This window comes from Puma concolor, chromosome B3, assembly GCF_028749965.1.
Source record: "Puma concolor isolate L17-30 chromosome B3, mPumCon1.1.hap2, whole genome shotgun sequence".
Lineage (NCBI taxonomy): Eukaryota > Metazoa > Chordata > Mammalia > Carnivora > Felidae > Puma > Puma concolor.
In genome coordinates, this window is record NC_141672.1 from 88,848,263 (window position 1) to 88,868,321 (window position 20,059).

Consider the following 20,059-nt stretch of genomic DNA (forward strand, 5'->3'; position numbering starts at 1 on the left):
CCATCACATTGAGTATTAAGATTTCAACATAAAAACTTTGTGAGGACACATTCAGATCATAGCACTAGATTATTCCAATATTCTTCTAACAGGATTGTCTGCCATACCTCTCCTCTATCCAGTCGGTTCCCTAAGCTGTTGTCAGATCTATCTTCACTCTTAACATTTATACAGGCCTTCTAAAATGTGGCTCAAACCAAAGGTCTGGTCCAATTACTACCATTCCTCTATGCATACCCAAGCCCAGACTGAAGTACTCACTGTCTCCTCAAGCTGTCCTGCATTTTCTCACCTTAATGCTTTGGTTCATGTTAGGTCCTGGTGGAAAGTGCTTCTCCTCATCCTACCCCCAATCTCTGCCACTCAAATACTATCCATCCTCTATATGCCACTTCCTTAATTTAACTCCTCCTGATTCCAAAGATGTGATCTGTACTGGTTTTAACCTTCTCTAGCTTTTTATATCTGGTTGTCTCTTGTGCCAAATGGCATATTGGTCTTATATTAAACTTATTTGTGTATTTTTGTCTCCTACATAAGTTTCTAAGATAAAGAACCATGGTTTTTTAGCCACTTACGTTTCTTTATATTTTCTGCTTATATCAATGTCTTGCTTTCCAAAGGTACACAGGAAAGTATGTAATAAATTGAAATTGGCATAACTCCAATATTGGCAACATATTCCCCCAAAAAATAACTCAAAGAGGGGTTAAAAAAGATGCTATTTGTATAAAAATGTTTATTCAGAACAGCGATATGTTTATTCAAAAATGTTTGTTCAGAACATTCCTAACATAACAAACAATCCAAAAGTTCAACAATAACAGAATGGTTAGATAAATCAAGGGCAGGACCCGAATCTAATTCTTCTCCTGTGCCTGCCCATAGGGAGTATTTACAATTTATCAAATGAGAGGTATAACACTCTAACGGGATATGATATAGCGAAGTGCATATGAAATCAGATTTAGGTACAAATAACATCACAAAACATACTTATTACATGTATTGAAAACCTATGGAAGCACGTTGTTAATAATCGTAAGGGCCGAAAGAAAGCCATCTGTCACATTTGTACAGTAATTTAAAAGGCGTCCTCATACATACTTTGATTCTCACAAACCTGTGAAGTACGCACGGGAGGCATTATTAACTCCGTTTTACAGGTAAGGAAACTGACCCACTGGGGTCAGGAATGATTGACTAAGGCGGAGCCCGGACTCTAGTTTCCGCCTCCCGGACCAGGGTCCTTTCCCTGCCACTCCTCGGCAACCCTGATTGGTGCTGGAGGTCTCAGTTTCCTTTTCTTCCCCGGCATTCGGTTTGCAAACCCTGCCCCGAGACGCGGGCGGCTGGCGAGCTGCATTTGCGCTGCGAGGCGCAGGTGCAGCCGAGGCAGACAAGCTGAGCCTTAGGCCCCGCGCGACCATAGAGTCCGGAAGTGCGGCCAGAGCAGCTCGCGGGGGCGCCGCACCGGGGGAACCCGGGACCAGGAGGGCAGCGCAGGAGCGGGCGGAATGGCCGCAATGCTGGCCATGAAGGTGGTCACGGGGCTGGCGGCAGCGGCACTGGCGGCAGTGCTCTTGGAGCACTATGGCCTGGCTGGTCAGCCCTCGCCGCTGCCCCAGCCCCGCGCCCCCCGGAGCCCGCACCCCGCTCCGGGCCCCGGAGCCAGCAACATCTTCTGGGGTCTGCAGGTGACGCAGCGGGAGCAAGGCGGGGGGTGGGTGCAGAGCCTGCCCGACGGGGTGAGACGCGGGCAGTTCCCGCGGGGGCGTCACTGCCGCGGCCCCAAACTTCTGGCTGGGGACTCTGTCCTTCCTTGGGAGGGTTCGTTATTGCATTGCATCCTTGCCTTTTCCGTCCGCCTTCAGAGAGCTGCCGGGTCGCCTGCTGTCTGTGCTTCCTCTTCCTGACTCAGATATCTCTGTTTAATACCTGCTTTCGGCAGATATCCGACATTCACCTGAGCAGGTTTCGCGATCCAGGCAGAGCTGTAGACTTAGAGAAGTTCTGTTCAGAAACTATTGGCATCATTCAACCAGCTCTCGTCCTGGCAACAGGTAGGGAGGGTTGCCGTGTGGTCGTGTTGTTCTGTGATCAGAATGGTAGAATGCTAGCCTGGGCTGCAGCTTTTCACTTCGGGGACGTTGGGAACACTATAGCCCCAGCCCCCGGTGAGTCCTTCTGTAGAGGAGATGGGACATTGCGGTTACCTTTGCCATGGGTAACTGAGTCAAGATCCAAGTAACTTTGCAGTAGCAAGGTTCCCTCAAAGCAGAAGCAAGGCTCGTGATATCAGTTAGTATGCCGTTTACTATATCTTATATCTGTACCTGTTTGTCGTCGTCGTGGTTCTGGATTTGAGAGAGGATTCGGGAAAGTCCTTTAACCACAAATCAGAAGTTATCTTTTTTTTTTTTTTTTTTAACTAACATTTACAGTTTGTTTGTTTGTTTGTTTTACAACGTTAGTCAACCTTATGTTGTCAATTGTTTGAGGCTTAAAGTGACTCAGGACACTTTTCTTCATCTCTTGGTACTTCTGTGGCTTGGCTTCTCCGGACTAACTGCTCCCAAATGTGTTGAAGGACAAGCTAAAAAAGCATCTGTCTTGTCTACTGGGGGATTCATATCCCACCCACCTTACTGGAACACCTCTGCTGACATGATAGAGTATCAGTCCTCATTTTATAGAAAACCTCAATTTCAACTGTACACTTAGTTTTCTAGAAATGTTGGTGTTTCATTGTCCAAACCACATCTTCCAGATTGCTTCTTGCTGTAAAAATAACACTTGGTCAGATTACATACCCTGATTTGGGGTGTGGAAATATGGTTGTCATAGATATCAGGCTTCTGCCCAGAGTGTTGGAATTTCTTATAGTTTTCATTTTTATCAGAGTTTCATGATGCATTTTGTATTGCTCTCTTTAAAGATAATTTTTTTTCAGAACCCATTTCTAATATCACAGGAGGTTAAACAGGCACTTGCTAACCCAGAAGAAACAAAGTCCTTGCTGAGAAAATCTTATTTTAAATGGCTTGCTGTGGACATAGATGGACTCATAAGTTGTTATGTTTATACATGTTGAGTACTTTAAGTGTCTTTGTTCCTTTAGTGTGCACTTAAAAACAATTTTTAACCCCCTGGGGCTTATTTTACATTGTGATTCAAGTCTTATATAAATCTACAGGAGATCTCACTGATGCCAAAACAAAGGAACAGTTTGGATCCAGGCAGCATGAGGTAGAATGGCAAACTTACCATGGTATTCTGAAGAAGACAAGGGTCTTGGAAAAAACCAAGTGGCTTGATATCAAAGGAAATCATGGTAAGAGTCAAGACCCACGTAAAATCAAAACTAGTTTTTTTCCCCCTTCAAGAGCCTACATTCTCCAATTTAGATTATAAAAGTATAAAATGGGAATGTTGTAACATAGGTTTAGATAGACTGAAGGCCACAACTCTGAAATACAACTATGTGATTTATTTTATTTTTTTATTTTTTATTTTTTTCCAACGTTTTTTATTTATTTTTGGGACAGGGAGAGACAGAGCATGAACGGGGGAGGGGCAGAGAGAGAGGGAGACACAGAATCGGAAACAGGCTCCAGGCTCTGAGCCATCAGCCCAGAGCCCGACGCGGGGCTTGAACCCACGGACCGCGAGATCGTGACCTGGCCGAAGTCGGATGCTTAACCGACTGCGCCACCCAGGAGCCCCTATATTATGTGATTTAAAACATCACATGTCACTTTTAGCCTATGAGGGGAAAGTTGGTATGGCCCTTTCTTCTTTACATGAAGAAAAGCTTCTAGCAAAACCTATGCAGGAAGTTGTTTAAAAAATACATACATTTTGGGCACCTGGCTGGTTCAGTTGTAAAGCATTTGACTTGTGATCTCAGGGTAGTGAGTTCGAGCTCATTGGGCATATTGAAGTAGCCTCCAAGCCACACTGGGCATGGAGGGTACTTGAAATAAATGAATGAATGCATGAATGAATGAATCAGTCAGTCAAATACATTTTGCTGATTGAAGGAAACTACCACCCATAAGTCTACATACTGTGTGATTTCATTTATATGACATTCAAGAAAAAGCAAAACTGTGGAGAACAGATTATGGTTGCCAAGGGTTGGGGTTGGGACAGAGGCTGACTACAAAGAGGCATCATGAGAGAATTCTGGGAGGTGATGGAACTGTTCTCCATTGTGGCAGTAGATACACCTATGCATTTGTCAAAACCCAAAGAACTGTACATCACAGTAAATGAATTTTACTGTGTATACATTAAAAAATTAAATGGCAAATAAATCTCCGTATGCATGAGGAGAGAAATAGATAATCCCTTCCCATTTTTTAGATTGTTATTATAGTGTTAATAGGGAAATGAACTCTTCTGCAAAGTGTTATAATGGTAGGTTTGTTTTATAAAGGTTGTCTTCCTTATGGTTAAGTACTTCGCTTCATTTGATTATTAATTGCTATTGTGTACCTAATTATATATATATTTTTAAAGCTATCATTTGAAACAGATAGTTCTATCTGGTGAAATGCACAGCTATTGGTTTGATCAGAAAATGCCCTCTTTATAAATAGTTCTTACCAAACAACTAGGAATCATTAATTGATGTTGGGATATCTGGCTTACAACTTTCTCTGGTATACCCCATAAGTTTGGCCCCAACTAACCATGGTTCAACTTAAAATGGTTAGACCTATGATTTTCAGACTTTACAATGGTGTGAAAGTGATATACATTCAATAGAAACTATACTTCAAATTTTGAATATTTATCTTTTCCTGGGCTAGTGATATGCAGTATGATACTCTGGTAATGCTGAACACGATCACCAGGTTAAACAGCCAATAACCTTATAACCATTCTGTGCCCATGCAACTATTCCATTTTTCACTCTAAGTATAGTATTCAATAAGTTACATGAGCTATTCAACACTTTATTATAAATCAGACTTTGTGTTAGATGATTTTGCCGAACTATAGGCTAATGCCTATAAACATTATAATGCCTATAATGCCTATATAATGCCTATAAAATGCCTTTAAACATTCTGAGCATGTTTAAAGTAGGTAAGGATAATCTCTTGTTCAGTAGTTTAGGTGTGTTAAATGCATTTTTTCTTTTTTCTTTTTTTATGTTTTTTAAAAGTTATTTTTGAGAGAGAGAGACAGAGCACGAGCAGGGGAGGGGCGGAGAGAGAGGGAAACACAGAATCTGAAGCAGGCTCCAGGCTCTGAGCTGTCATCACTAGAGCCCCACATGGAGCTCGAACCCACGAACCGTGAGATCACGATGTGAACCAAAGTCAGATACTTAACCAACTGAGCCACCCAAGTGGCTACTTAAATATTTCCAACTTATAGTAGATTTGTCTGTAAATTGAGCAAAATCTGTATTTACATTTCCCTTTTTTCCTAATCCTAATTAGTGGTAGAGATCAAATTCTTTTGCAATAAAAAGCATGCCTGTACATATTTAAAACATTTTTTCAGGCCAAGCTACTTTATTTCAAGTAATAAATGTCAGACTCTTGTGATTAGATCTTGTGAGCAGAACTTGTCCTTTGGAGTTCATGATAATCTAATTTGACTTGTATAGGCACAAATGCTTATGGTATGTGTTTTTATACATGTTTATATACTGTGTTAAGATAGGAGGAAACTATTTTTTATTAAGATTAACTATAACAGTGTAGTTCTTTTAGTAAGAGGATTACATACACAATAATATTTCTTTTGTCCTAAATTGGACTTAACAACTTATTCTCTAAAGTTATTAGAAATGTAGTAGATTCTTGGAATTCCAAGCCGAGGTAAATAATTTTAGTTATTGCAACCAGGCAGTCGAGCTCTATGAAATCATCATTATTTCCAGATAAGTGTTCTAGGACCACCTTACCCGTTACCATTATATAACTCTTTTCTTACTGAATCGTTTTGAGACTTAAGAAGAGAGGGACTTTGGCTCTGTTAGCAAAGTGATCTGGTGTTCAGAAACACTTGGCATGGATCTTTGTATCAGGCATGTTTCACAGGATTAAAACAGCAGCAACAACAGTCCAATCTTACAACTTGAAATTGATTTATACTGTATAGTACGTAGTATCAAAGTATTTATTATTCTCTAGTATAGTAGGTCTCTTAAATAAGTTTCCAGATAGTATGAATTCTTTTATCAAGATTTAAGAATTATCAAGCTAATTTATTGGCATTCTAGCATTTAAAGGGTTATTGAAAGTATTGCCATTTTGCTTTAGTCATTAACATATTTGTATCCTCCTTTTTAATATAGATGATGTTTGTTCTTTTCCTTTTAATTAGATGTATTCAACATTGCAAGTCTGGAGAGTGTCGAGAATTATTACAGGTACTGTAATGAACAGAAGACCATGAGGTAGTACAAGGAGGGTGCAGTCAAGTCAATGAATGGGTAAAAACATTTTTTAAGTGACAAAATTTCTATATAAAGACCCTCTGGCAATATAGAATTTTAGTGTATTCAGTGACAGATTAAATTCTTTTTTTTCCTCCCAAGCCTTTTTCTTTCTTTAATTCCTTTTATTTCATATACTTTAATGCTTTTTATTGCCTAATAAATACTTTCACTATTTCACAGAAACTTTTTTTGCCATTGATGCATAGCAGAAGTCGTTTTTTTAATTTTAGTTTTTTTTACTTAGGTATGACTGACATATAACATTATATTCATTTCAGGTGTACAACATAAAATGTTGATGTTTGTGTATATTGTGAAATAGTAACCATGATAAGTCTAGTTAACACCCATCACTACGCATAGTTAAAACACTTTTTTTTCTTGTGATAAAAACTTTAAAAATCTACTCTCAACAACTTTCAAATATACAAGTGTTTTTGACTCTAGTCACCATGCTATACCTCAGAAGTCATTTAGGTTAGAGTTTGTCACTAGAGTACTGTGGATTTTAAGAATACTGAGAAACTGATTCTCTTAGCCTCTAGGAGCATCGTTGGTCACCCTGGCTGCTCTGTCCTTTTGTCCCAGTATGCCATAGAAATATTAGAATTTTCTTTATCTGCTGTGAATGTGAAAAAGACTGTGAATGTGAAAGGCTGTTTAAGTTAGAGACCAGTTCTCTAGTTTCAATGTGTTGGGCTTCTTTTAGTTGTAATTTCACTTTCAGTTCCAGGGTATTTGATAGTTTTGTCTTACAATGTCAATCACTCAAGTAGTGAGAATTTATTGAGAGCCCATCATTAGTTGGGTAATGTGAAAGATACAAGAACTAATATTAAAAAATGTAGCCTCTACCTTCAAGGAAGTCCAGTTAAGGGCGATAAGAATTGTTTAGGAAACAATTAGAAAAGAACAATGAAGGGATGACTGATGAAATGCTAGATTATTTGGTACACGTGATAATCACTATGAGAAATCTGAAAGGGCAGAAGTCAGCATAGGGCAGACATAGAGGAGACTTCATTTTATTTTATTATCGAGATTTAATTGACATATAACACTGTGTAAGTTTAAGATGTACAACATGTTTATGTGATACGTTTATATATGGTGGAATGATGACTACCTTAGAGTTAGCTAATAATTTGATTACCAACACATAATTATCATTTCTTTTTTGTGATAAGAATAATTAAGATCTAGTCTCTTATTGACTTTTTTTTTAAGTTTATGTATTTATTTTGACAGAGAGGCAGAGAGAGAAGGAGTGAGAGAATCCCAAGCAGGCTCTACATTGTCAGCACAGAGCCTGACGTGGGGCTTGATCCCACAAACCCGTGAGATCATGATCTGAGCCGAAATCAAGAGTTGGATACTTAACCGACCGAGCCACCCAGGCACCCCAAGTCTCTTAGTAACTTCCAAATTTATAATACAGTATTGTGGGTTATAATTACTATGCTGTGCATTAGATCTCCTGAACTTATGTATCTACTAGTTGCAAGTTAGAGAAGACATTATAAAAGAAGTAAAAAGTGCATTCAGTCTTAAAAGATAGGTAGCATTTGGGGAAGTAAGAAATTTTAAGGGATATATATGTATATGTATGTATACGTATGTGTGTATAATATATATATATATATATATTTTTTTTTTTACATTTTTTTAAAAAAAGTTTATTTAGAGAGAGAAAGCACACCTGGGAGAGGGGCAGAGAGAGAGGAGAGAGTGAAAATCCCAAGCAAGCTCTGCCCTGGCAGTGCAGAGCCTGATGCAGGGCTTGAACTCACAAACTGTGAGATCATGACCTGAGCCAATGTCAGTTGCTTAACCGACTAAGCCACTTAGGCTCCCCAGGGGGTATATTTTAGGTAAAACCCCAGAGCTTTAAAAGCTAGAATGAGCTTTTAGGGACAGTAGGGAAACTGGCATCACCAGAATAAAGGACCATTTTGAGGAGTGGTATGACATTGGGTAGGTAGCTTAGGGCCAATTTATGGAGATTTTAAGTGACAAGTATAGAAATTTAGATGTGTTGAGTAATGGTTCATAATTCAGTACAGATTCCTAAGGAGACAAGTCACATAATGAAATAATATTTTATAAAGGGCAATCACACAGCAAAAAAAGAAAAAAGATAGGGATAATAAGGAAAAAAGAGGGAGATTGGAGTTTTATAGAGCAAACAGGAGAGTCCTATAATAGTCCCGTCATGATATGGAAAGGCCTGAAGTGATAGGAGACAAACCTATCTAACAAAGTACATAGATACGATGATTATAACATCAGCTAGAAGGTGGTAGGTCAAAAAGCATTGGTTAACTAACATGTAATTAGAGTCACCATAACTTGGAGAATGAAGTTGTCCTCTTTTGTTAATGTGAGGAAGGAAAAGGTCAGAGATGAAAATTTTCTGTTATCTGTTTGTGTCTTTGATGGTGACTATGGAGATGAACTAAGAAACATTTTCAAAGAAGAATTAACAGGACTTAGGGTCTGTTATCGGGAGAGTGAGGATTTTAGTCACTTGAAAGTTTCTTACCTTTAAGTTTTTGTTTCTAAACACCTAAACTTTATCTGAATGTTTTTTTAACATTTATTTATCTTTGAGAGACAGAGACAGAACATGAGCAGGGGAGGGGCAAAGAGAGAGGGAGACACAGAATCTGAAGCAGCCTCCAGGCTCTGAGCTGTTAGCACAGAGCCTGATGTGGGGCTCACACCCATGAACTATGAGATCATGACCTGACCTGAAGTCAGACACTTAACTGACTTAATCACCCAGGCACCCCAAACTTTATCTGAATTTTTAATAAATGGCATTTTGCCAGAGAAATAGACACTACAGATACATCAACCTGAAGGAAAAAAAAACTCTTAAAGCTAAATCTTGATTTTAAAAATGTCCCAGAGAATGCCAGAATCCAGCATTTAGAAAATGTTAATAGGTATCATATATTTTAACCTCTGCTTTCAAATAGTGGGGTTTATTTTTAGATAGTTGGATTGTAATATGTTAGAAATGTAGGAAATGAAACAACATATGTGAGATGATAAGAACCTAAAGAATAACTCTGAAAACAAATTAAGCAGCAAAAATACAAATAAAAATTTTAGTGTGGAAAAAACCCCCAATATAGAAAATTTAAAAATACCAAGAAGAGAGGCAATAGAACTAATTGACTATTAATTATAATATGTATGACAATATATTTATTTTATGATATATTTGATGACTGTTGTGGCTTAAATATAGCTTTCTGATAACACATTGTTTCAGAAGCCTATTTGTATTTTCTATTTGTGCTTTTAGGTAAAGTGTCATATAAGACACTTACCTATTTTCTTATAATATTTTGACATTTGAGTAATATAAATATGTCCCCAATGCAATCTATACCTTCCTTCATGTTTATTCAACAAATCTTAATGAGTTTCTGTTCTCTGTACTTTCCCCCTGCTCTTTACTTTCCAACCTTATGGACACCTGAACACTGTTGATACTTAGGTAGTGAGGACTTTCATTACTGAATGTGTGCCCTGTGTATGTTACCAATACATTTTTAGGAACTGAAAAAGATTTACTGACCCAGACCTAACTAACATTTTTCTCCTGGCTTGATGACTTCATCTTTGCAAGGCTTTATTGTGAGTTAAGCTTCTGTAGTCCTGTTTCAAGATGTAAACACCTTTTGTATCTCATTACACCAAGAATTCTCTTAGGTACTTAGTAGCTTCTTAGTAAATTTTTCAATGATTGGTAAATACCATTTTGCTGGATTCTAATTGATCTCTTTCTAACTGCCTAAAATAGCTACCTACTTCTCTGCTTTGCTTGATGACCTTTTGTTTGGTTATTGATTAATTAGATTGCTTGAATCTTTGTAGACAATGGGAAAAACTTTAAAATTTCTTTTAATCAGTTTATTGCAGATCTAGTTTAGTGTATTTCTCTGTTGATCAGGAAATTTTCTTTTCAAAGGGAGGCAAAATATTGTGTGATACAAGGGAAGGAATTTAAACTCATTCTGTCTTTTTGTGATTGCATTAAAACTTTCCTGTCTTGTATTTTTTAGGAAATATTCTGCCGTACGTAGGGATGGCTCTTTCCATTATGTCCACAGTACTCCCTTTGGCAACTATTCTTTCATCTCTTTGGATGCCACCCAAAATCCAGGGCCCAAGAGACCCTATAATTTCTTTGGAATTTTAGATGAGGTACAGTAAAAATCTCACTTCCCTTTGTAGCTAACCTATTTTTTTTCTTGGATACATGTGGCTCTCTTAAAACTATCCTAGGTAAACAAATTCTAATCAAGAAATTCTTGAAAAAAACATTTACTGTGATTACAAGTATGGCTAGAAGAAATCACTGGGTACTTTAGCACTGTCATCGCTATCCTGTTCATTGCTATCCCTATCCCAAAATCTGGCAAAGAAGTACCTCACATTTTATATAATTCAGTACACATTTATTAAATATGTACTAAGAGCAACATGCACTTTGCAAGGTGTAGGGCATACAGCTTTTATACTATATGGTATATTCCTAAATCCCCATAGTTGCCATTTCTAACTAATGGTCTGTATTTTTTTTTAATAGGAGAAGGGCAACCGTTGAAGTAAATAAGTTTCTTTTAAAGTATTTTTTTTTTGTAAGTTAGATGAAAACTGTTGCTAGATTAAAAGTGTCTGGAAGATCACATGTGAGAAACTCTCATTATTTCTTTTTTTTTTTTTTAACATTGTATTTATTTTTGAGACAGGGAGAGACAGAGCATGAACAGGGGAGGGTCAGAGAGAGGGAGACACAGAATCTGAAACAGGCTCCAGGCTCTGAGCTGTCAGCACAGAGCCCGACGCGGGGCTCGAACTCAAGGACCGCGAGATCATGACCTGAGCTGAAGTCGGCCACTTAACCGACTGAGCCACCCAGGCGCCCCTCTCATTATTTCTTAGTACAACAAATGTCTACTCATTAATGAGCACACGCCCACATGCAAGACAAATGTGGTCATATGTAAGAATACAAAAGTGATAAGTTCAAGTCCTTCATCTCAGAATATTTAATCTAGCAGAGGGGCATAAGACTAGTGCAGAAATAACTACAATAAGGGCAGAATTTGCTAAGTGCTGAAGGAGATTCAGAGTGATATGAGGATTCAGAAGAGCTTGAAATCAAGTGAACAGAATGTTGTGCAATGCATTGTTTTCTAGTAGGCATTTTATTTATTTTTTTTAATTTATTTTTTTTTCAACGTTTATTAGGCATTTTATTTAATGAAGGTATATTTTGTTATCTTGTAATTATCAAAGCCTACTCCTTAATTTTTTTAAGATATTCAAACATCAGGTCTGCATGAAAATCAGTTGGAGTCTTATAAAATGCAGAGACTTATTAATTAGAAACCCTGAAGGTACAGCCCAGGAATTCATTGCTGTAAGCACTTTACAGATCATTCACTTATATTTATACATGTACACATTATATTTGATATAAACTTGAGGGATGATTTACATATAATATGCACTCATTTAAAGAGTTTGAAGAATTTTGACAAGTGTATATACTTGTATAACTGTCACCACAATCAAGATAGAACATTTCTATTATCCCAGGAAGTTGTATAGTCAGTCTTCACCCCAATCCTAGGTAACCACTGATTGGTTTTCTGTCAGTATAGATTAGTTTTGTTTGTTCTAGAATTTATTTTTTAATCTTCTTAAAAATTTTCTTATAATGTTTATTTTTGAGAGAGAGAGACAGAGACAGAGCAAGCAGGGGAGGGGCAGAGAGAGAGGGAGACACACAATTTGAAGCAGGCTCCAGGCTCTGAGCTGTGAACACAGAGCATGATGCAGGCTGAACCCACAAACCATGAGATCGTGACCTGAGTGGAAGTCAGATGCTTAACCAACTAAGCCACCCAGGTGCCCCTAGAATTTTATGTAAATGAAATCATACAGTATTACTCTTGTGTCTAGCTTCTTTTGCTCAGTATAATGTTTTTGAGACTCATCCATACTATCATGTGTTCGAATAGTTCTTTTCTTGTTGCTGCATAGCACTCTGTTGTTTGGATATACTGATGGTTTCTAGATTTTGGCTATCCTGAGTAAAACCGTTTTGAACATTTAGGTATAAGGCTTTTTGTGGACATATGTACATCTTATTTTAGAAGTTTAGTTTCAAGATCCTCTTTTTTTTTTTTTTTTAAGTTTATTGATTTTATTTTTGAGAGAGAGAGAGAGTACAAGCACTCAAGCTGGGGAGGAGCAGAGAGAGTGAGAGAATCCCAATCATGCTCTTCATTGTCAGCATGGAGCCCAACACAGGGCTTTTTCCCACGAACTGTGAGGTTATGACCTGAACCGAAATCAAGAGTCAGACATTCAACCGACTAAGCCACCCAGGTGCCCCCTCAAGATTCTCCTTATTAATTGCAATGTAGTATACAGGGCTGAAAGATTAGAGGTTCTTTTTTATTTCTATAAAGAAATTTATCATAAAAAGAAAGAAACTTATGTAATTTAAAGATTACTCTTCTCGGGGCGCCTGGGTGGCGCAGTCGGTTGGGCGTCCGACTTCAGCCAGGTCACGATCTCGCGGTCCGTGAGTTCGGGCCCCGCGTCGGGCTCTGGGCTGATGGCTCAGAGCCTGGAGCCTGTTTCCGATTCTGCGTCTCCCTCTCTCTGCCCCTCCCCCGTTCATGCTCTGTCTCTCTCTGTCCCAAAAATAAATAAACGTTGAAAAAAAAAAAAAAAAGATTATTCTTCTCAATTTCCTTATCCATCAAATGGGGATAACACCTGCCCTACTTAGCATAGAGTTTTTTTTTTAATGTTTATTTATTTATTTTGAGAGAGAGAGTGCACTCGTGTGCATGACAGCAGGGAAGGGGCAGAGAGAGATGGAGAGAGAGAATCCCAAGCAGGCCTCATGCTGTCAGCATGGGGCCCATGCAAGGCTCAAACTCACGAACCGTGAGATCGTGACCTGAGCTGAAATCAAGAGTTGAACCCTTAACTGACTGGGCCACCCAGGCACCCTAGCATAGATGTATTTTTAGGACCAAATGAATTATAATGTATGTGAAAACAGTTTAAAACAGGACCGTACAGGTCATTAATTAGTAGGGTTTAAGCCCTAGACATAATATACTTATAAAACTCCAAGGGAGATGCTTAATGTATACATTTCAGCCTGAGCCCTAATTAAAGATCCTTCTGTTTTTCTCCCATTTCAGAAACGGATGGAGGAACTTCTATTACTCGTTAAGGAAAGTAGTCGGAGCAACCACAGTATTTGGTTCGGACACTATACAACATCCACTATCCTTTCTCCATCACCAGGAATTCGGTCAATAATGAGGTGAGGCAGGCTTCCAAAATCAAAATTAATTATTTGTAATTCTTTTACGTTACTCAACCCATCTTGCTTTCCTGAAGAGGTCTTTTTATTAGTTTGGCATCACAAGTTATCTGCTCATTTATTCCATTTATTTTTCATTGGTTAGTTCAGCTACAGCGTATTTGTGTGGGCACCTCCATACACTAGGCGGACTGATGCCTGTTTTGCACACTCGTCACCTCCAGGGCACTTTGGAACTTGAGGTGGGAGACTGGAAGGATAACAGAAGGTAAGGGAACTACCCCACAAAATAAACCTTACACATGTAAGTCTTGATAAAGCAATGATAGGTTTCTTATTGCTATCATGGGTGATCCCAGTTAAGGAAAAACTTGTGATAGTTCTAAGTTTTGTTTTTGTTTTGTTTTTTTAATGCTTATTTATTTATTTGGAGAGGGAGAGAGTGCACATGCATGGGGGAGGGGGAGAGAGAGAGAGAGAGAGAGTCAGTCAGAATCCCAAGCAGGCTTTGTGCTCTCAGCAACCCACGAACCTTGAGACCATGCCCCGAGCCAAAACCAAGAGCCGGATGCCCAACCCACTGAGCTACCCTGACACCCTGATAGCTCTAAATTTTTAAAGTAATATATATATTATGTATGTTGATATGCAAAAACCTTGTTGCAACAGTTATGCTTGCCATCACTATGTTACATTGGGTTTTTAAGATGCATCCATTAAGAAATAGTTCTCAAACTCTTGTGTGCTCAAGGATTATGGAGAAGCTTATTAAAAATTAAAATTTTGAGGCCTTATCTGTAGAGAATTTGTGTTGGTCTAGAACTGCAAGAAACTGAATTTTTTTAAAGCCCACCAGGAGCTCTTTGGACCACACTTTGAGAAAGACTAGAACTGAAAATGTAACACTTTTCCTTCTGAATTTTATATCTACCTTTTCTAGTTATTACTATAAGATGTTAGTGATGTAAGTTCTTCAGATACATGATAGTTGGTTTTATAAAGATAAAAGTCTTTCTTTGAGAAAACATAACTTGTTTATCAAAAGCATATAGTAAAGTGTATATAGAAAAGAACTGACTATATATTTTGAGAATAACTAAGTACAATAGTTTAAATGTAGATGAGTATCATCTCATTGTTTAACTATTATCAGTTGCTGTTCAATTTATTCAAACTCAGTTCTCTGAAGATATTAGGCACTAAATAAATATTTGTTGAGCTGAATATGTTATCTTTCTATTTTTAACTACTTCCATTAATGAAAAGATAGCTTTACATCTTGGAAGGTACTTATTCATTTCACTTGGCTCCACTAGAAACTGTCTAAGAGCTATGCTTGAAGCCTGTAATTATTTGGCAACTGTAATTACTGTGAGTTAAGGCCTGTCTATTCATGACTGTGAGGTTGTAGGCTGGGCTGGGACTGCCTCTTACCAGATAGCTTTCCTCACCCTTGATCAGCTTATTTATTTCTTATAAATACTACAGTTACAAGTTAAGTGATAGTATGAAACCATTTCCTCTCTTTCTCTTCCCACCTGCTCTCCTGTGTTCCAACCCTGGGGTTTTATCTGGAGTTTTACTAAAGGACCTAACCTATACCTGCCTTATAAACATTTAAGTGTATTAGTACAATAGAAGAGTTTTTAAAAGTATGTTAGTAATATTAGGCTAGGCTTTGTTATGGATACAAATAAATCTAGACAATATCAGTGGCTTTACCTAACAACAGATGTTATTTTTTCATTTATGTAAATCTGGTATGAGTCAAGGCATTTCTCTTCCGTGGGGTGACTCAAGGATTCAGACTTCATCTGTCTTATAATGCCACTATCTCAATATCTCAGTTCCAGTGCAGGGAAGAGAGTATGGAGAATTCAGACCCACTCTTAAAGTACTTTGGACCAGAAGTGTGATACATGTCACTTCTGTTCACAGCCCATTGACCAGAACTAGTCACATGGTCCCAACCTAATACCAGGGAGACTGGGAAATGCAGGGGAGCACGTGGAGTATTTGGTGAGCACTATTGTTTCTGCCATAGTTAATCATTTCTCTTCTCAGTTTTAAAAGTACAAAATATAAAATTTTGGCTATTCTTTAATGAATATTTATACTTTTCACCATGCATTCAGAAAACCAAAACAACTTCAGTTAAATTTCCTTGAAATTATAGAAATAAAGGTTTAAAAGAAGATTGAAGCGTTTCTAGTTGTGTTTGTGTTAATATTAGCATTTTTGAAGAGATGAAGAATATCAAGTATTAGCTTATGATGATGTCTTAGGTTCAAAACAGTCTTCAAGTATAGAAATCAGATGAATTAATTTAACAAGCATTTACTTAAAAATGAAAGAGTGCATGTTATGTACAAGGCATTGTTCTAAGGCACAGTTAAATTCAATTCTTCAATCAGATCCCATTTGTGACTAATATGAAGTATAAAGTGGTCAGGGCAAGGGAAGAAGGACAGAAACACAGTGTTAATTTACTTTGCATTCAAATTCATGATCTCAAAGTATAGTTTTATATTTTTACATTTGTTTTGTGTATAACCTTCATGCCCTCTTATAATATGAAGTGACTAAATTACTTTTTGTCTTCTGGTCTCTAGGTACCGGATCTTTGCCTTTGATCATGACCTCTTTAGCTTTGCAGATTTGATCTTTGGCGACTGGCCTGTGGTTCTTATCACTAATCCTAAGTCACTCCTATATAGTTGTGCTACACATGAACCACTAGAAAGACTCCTTCATTCAACACACATCAGGTATGTAGCAATTTTTCAGAATTTACTTTCAGTTTGATATTAATGGAGAATAAGTGAGTGCAACTATAATCCTGTGTAAAAGCTCTGAGATGCCCCATTTTATTTTTATCAACAGTGTAAACATTTTATAAAGAAAATGTTTACTGTTTAATTCCCATTCAGTTAAAATATATATAATTTTTGAAGCTGCTGAAAAAAAATTTTTAAGTTTACTTTTATTTATTTTGAGAGATAGAAAGCAAGTGGGAAAGGGGCAGAAAGAGAGAGGGAGACAGAACCCCAGGCGGGCTCCATGCTCTCAGGGCAGAGCCCGATGCAGGGCTTGAACCCAGGAACCATGAGATCATGACCTGAGCCAAAATCAAGAGTTGGACCCGTAACCAACCTTGCCACCCAGATGCCCCTAAGCTGCTGAAAGTTTTTAAAAAATCCAGAAACCCACAATCCTACCACTATAATTTTTGTGTATTTCATTTTCGCATTTTACATTGCTGTAATCATATTTCCCTCCCCTTCCCTCCAAATAGAGCTGTTATTAACATTTCTGAGTTCTTCTCAGGCATGTTCTTCGAGGCATGTTTTCCATCATTGTAATAGTAGGGCACAGTCTGTTCTAATTCCTACTTTTTTTCTTTCAAGAGAGAGAATGTACCACAATTTATCTAACTATTTTCCTCTCTTATTGATGAACCTTTATGTTTTTTTCTAATTTGGGAATGAGCATCTGATGTGTGTAGGTTCTTTTCTTCATTTGAATAATTTCTTTTTTTTAATGTTTGTTTATTTTTTTAATTTTTATTATTTTTTTTAATGTTTATTTACTTCTGAGGCAGAGAGAGACAGAGCATGAGTGGGGGAGGGTCAGAGAGAGAGGGAGACACGGAATCAGAAGCAGGCTCCAGGCTCTGAGCTGGCAGCACAGAGCCCGACGCAGGGCTCGAACTCACAAACCATGAGATCATGACCTGAGCCAAAGTTGGTCGCTCAACCGACTGAGCCACCCAGGCGCCCCTATTTGTTTATTTTTGAGAGAGAGAGAGAGAGAGAGAGAGCGCGCGCGCGTGCAAGAAGGCGTGGAAGCAGGGGAGGGGCAGAGAGAGAGACGGAGACAGAGAATCCCAAACAGGCTCCATGCTGTGAACACAGACCCCGACACAGGGCTTGAACTCATGAACCATGAGATCATGACCTGAACCGAAACCAAGATTCAGACACTTAACTGAGGCACCCAGGCAACACTCATTTGAATAATTTCTTTAGCTAAAGTTCTAGAAGTGGAATTCTAGGTGAAAATATGAATTCCCTTAAGACTATTGATAAACACTATTCAATTACTTTTTTTTTTTTGGCAACTAAAATCATTATTCTTTTTTTTTTTTTTTAATTTTTTTTTTTTCAACGTTTATTTATTTTTTGGGGACAGAGAGAGACAGAGCATGAACGGGCGAGGGGCAGAGAGAGAGCGAGACACGGAATCGGAAACAGGCTCCAGGCTCTGAGCCATCAGCCCAGAGCCTGACACAGGGCTCGAACTCACGGACCGCGAGATCGTGACCTGGCTGAAGTCGGACGCTTAACCGACTGCGCCACCCAGGCGCCCCTAAAATCATTACTCTTTTTAAAAAAATGCAGCAAAATATATGTAACATAAAATTTACCATTTTACTGGTTTTTAGGTATACAGTTCAATGGCATTAAGTACATTGATATTGTACAACTATCACCACCATTCATCATCAGAACTTTTATCTTCCAAAACTGAAACTCTGTACCCATCCAGCAATAACTCCCGATTTCCCCCTTTCCCCAGCTCGTGGAAGTCACCGTTCTACTGTCTGTCTCTATGAATTTGACAACTCTAGGAACCTCATTTAAGGGGACTCATACAGTATTTGTCCTTTTGTGACTGGCTTCTTTAACATAATGCCCTAGGGGTTCCTCCCTCTTGTAGAATGTGTCAGAATTTTTTTTGCTTTTTAAGGCTAATGTTCCATTGTGTGTGTATATCACATTTTGTTTATTCGTCTGTTGATAGACACTTATGCTTTCATCTTTTGGCTGTTGTGAATAATGCTACTATGAATAGGGCTATACTGTGTCAAATCCCTGCTTTCATTTCTTTTGGGAATATATCTAGACATGGAATTGCTGGATCTCATGGTAATTATATGTTTAATTTTTTGAGGAACCACCATACAGTTTTCCATAGCGGCTGTACCATTTTACATTCCCACCAGCAGTGCATAAGGTACCCAATTACTTTTTAAAACAGATACTAATTTATAATGTTACCAGGCAATATGAGTTCCAGTTTCACAGCACTCTTATCATTTTTGGATATTGTACTTTTAAAAGATGTACTAATTAATCTGGAAAAAATGGTATCAAGCTGATTGATAGATTGATTTTTGGTCAGTAGTGAAGTGAAATCTATATCTCTCAGTCAGGTTTTTTGGATAGGAGTTGGACATCTGATTTAGACATCATATTCTCTGAAAGGGCCTGGTAGCCTTAGCTCTGTTTATGACATTGTTTCCTTTGGGCAGATAACACTGGGAATCAAATGAGTGAATGTAGGATTAACATTAGATTAACAAATTGAGATGTCTAACCAATATTCTTTTCCTATATGAAAAACCAGGACTTCAAGCAGTTTATTCAGAAAGAACTTGGGATCTACTGCAGATTTATTTGTCAAAAGAAAATTGATTTTCCTTTCTAAAAAATACAAGAGTAGTTTCTAGCTTCTCACCAACTCAGGTTTGCTTAGTTATACAACTCCAGGAGCCATGATTCAGAAAGCCACTAGATCTTGGGACTAGCAGTCATACGAATGGTTATACAGTGTGATGGTTCTGCCTACATTTATATAATTTCAGGTTGTAATAGGGTTATTCTCCTTTCTAAGTATAGTGATAAGTCTCTAAAACCACATGCTTATGTATTTTCTCATTTTAGAGTCTTGGCCTTTTCCTTATCCTCCATTACTTCTGTCACAGTTAAGATTGATGGAATTCATTTAGGGCAAGCTATTCATTTGTCTGGTCCTATTTTCATACTGAAGTGGAACCCAAGAAACTACAGTAATGGGACACATAACATAGAAGTAATTGTCCAGGTAAGTTAGTAATTTTCAACTTACTATATAAATGACTTGGCTGCAACCACACTAAACTCTGATGTGGGTTTTTCCCCCCCCAGTCAATTGATAGAGATGAAACTAAGTTAATTAAAAATTTGAATACACTAGATTTAGTGTATTCTGAAAATGGGCACTCAGGAATAATTCTGTTAGACAAAAAAATGGACTCATCAGTGTGCAACTCCTGGCCATAGTCTCCCCATTTCTGAACCACAGGAAACCATTCTTTTCAACTTTGGCCAGAGTCTTTTGGTAATGGGAGCAAATTCCCCAACATACCCAAAGATAATAGAGTAAGTCGGAAAACACGGATT

The 20,059-nt window shown here is 37.9% G+C and overlaps 1 protein-coding gene across 4 annotated transcripts in view; it reads left to right on the forward strand.

Annotated features, from left to right (window-relative positions):
• Window positions 1-1,254: 1,254 nt before the first annotated feature.
• TMEM62 (transmembrane protein 62) overlaps window positions 1,255-20,059 on the forward strand; it is a 34,000-nt gene continuing 15,195 nt past the window's right edge. The window contains exons 1-10 of one of the 4 annotated variants that reach the window (XM_086710503.1): window positions 1,255-1,697; window positions 1,952-2,063; window positions 3,197-3,334; window positions 6,349-6,394; window positions 10,540-10,681; window positions 13,711-13,835; window positions 13,981-14,103; window positions 16,448-16,603; window positions 18,789-18,851; window positions 19,562-19,721. In XM_086710503.1, coding sequence (XP_086566629.1) covers window positions 1,518-1,697; window positions 1,952-2,063; window positions 3,197-3,334; window positions 6,349-6,394; window positions 10,540-10,681; window positions 13,711-13,835; window positions 13,981-14,103; window positions 16,448-16,603; window positions 18,789-18,851; window positions 19,562-19,721 — 1,245 coding nt within the window. In that variant the 5' untranslated portion in view covers window positions 1,255-1,517. Of the gene's footprint in view, window positions 1,698-1,874; window positions 2,064-3,196; window positions 3,335-6,348; window positions 6,395-10,539; window positions 10,682-13,710; window positions 13,836-13,980; window positions 14,104-16,447; window positions 16,604-18,788; window positions 18,852-19,561; window positions 19,722-20,059 lie in introns of all 4 variants that reach the window. The other 3 variants (XM_086710504.1, XM_025918956.2, XM_086710505.1) reach the window with 3 other exon arrangements.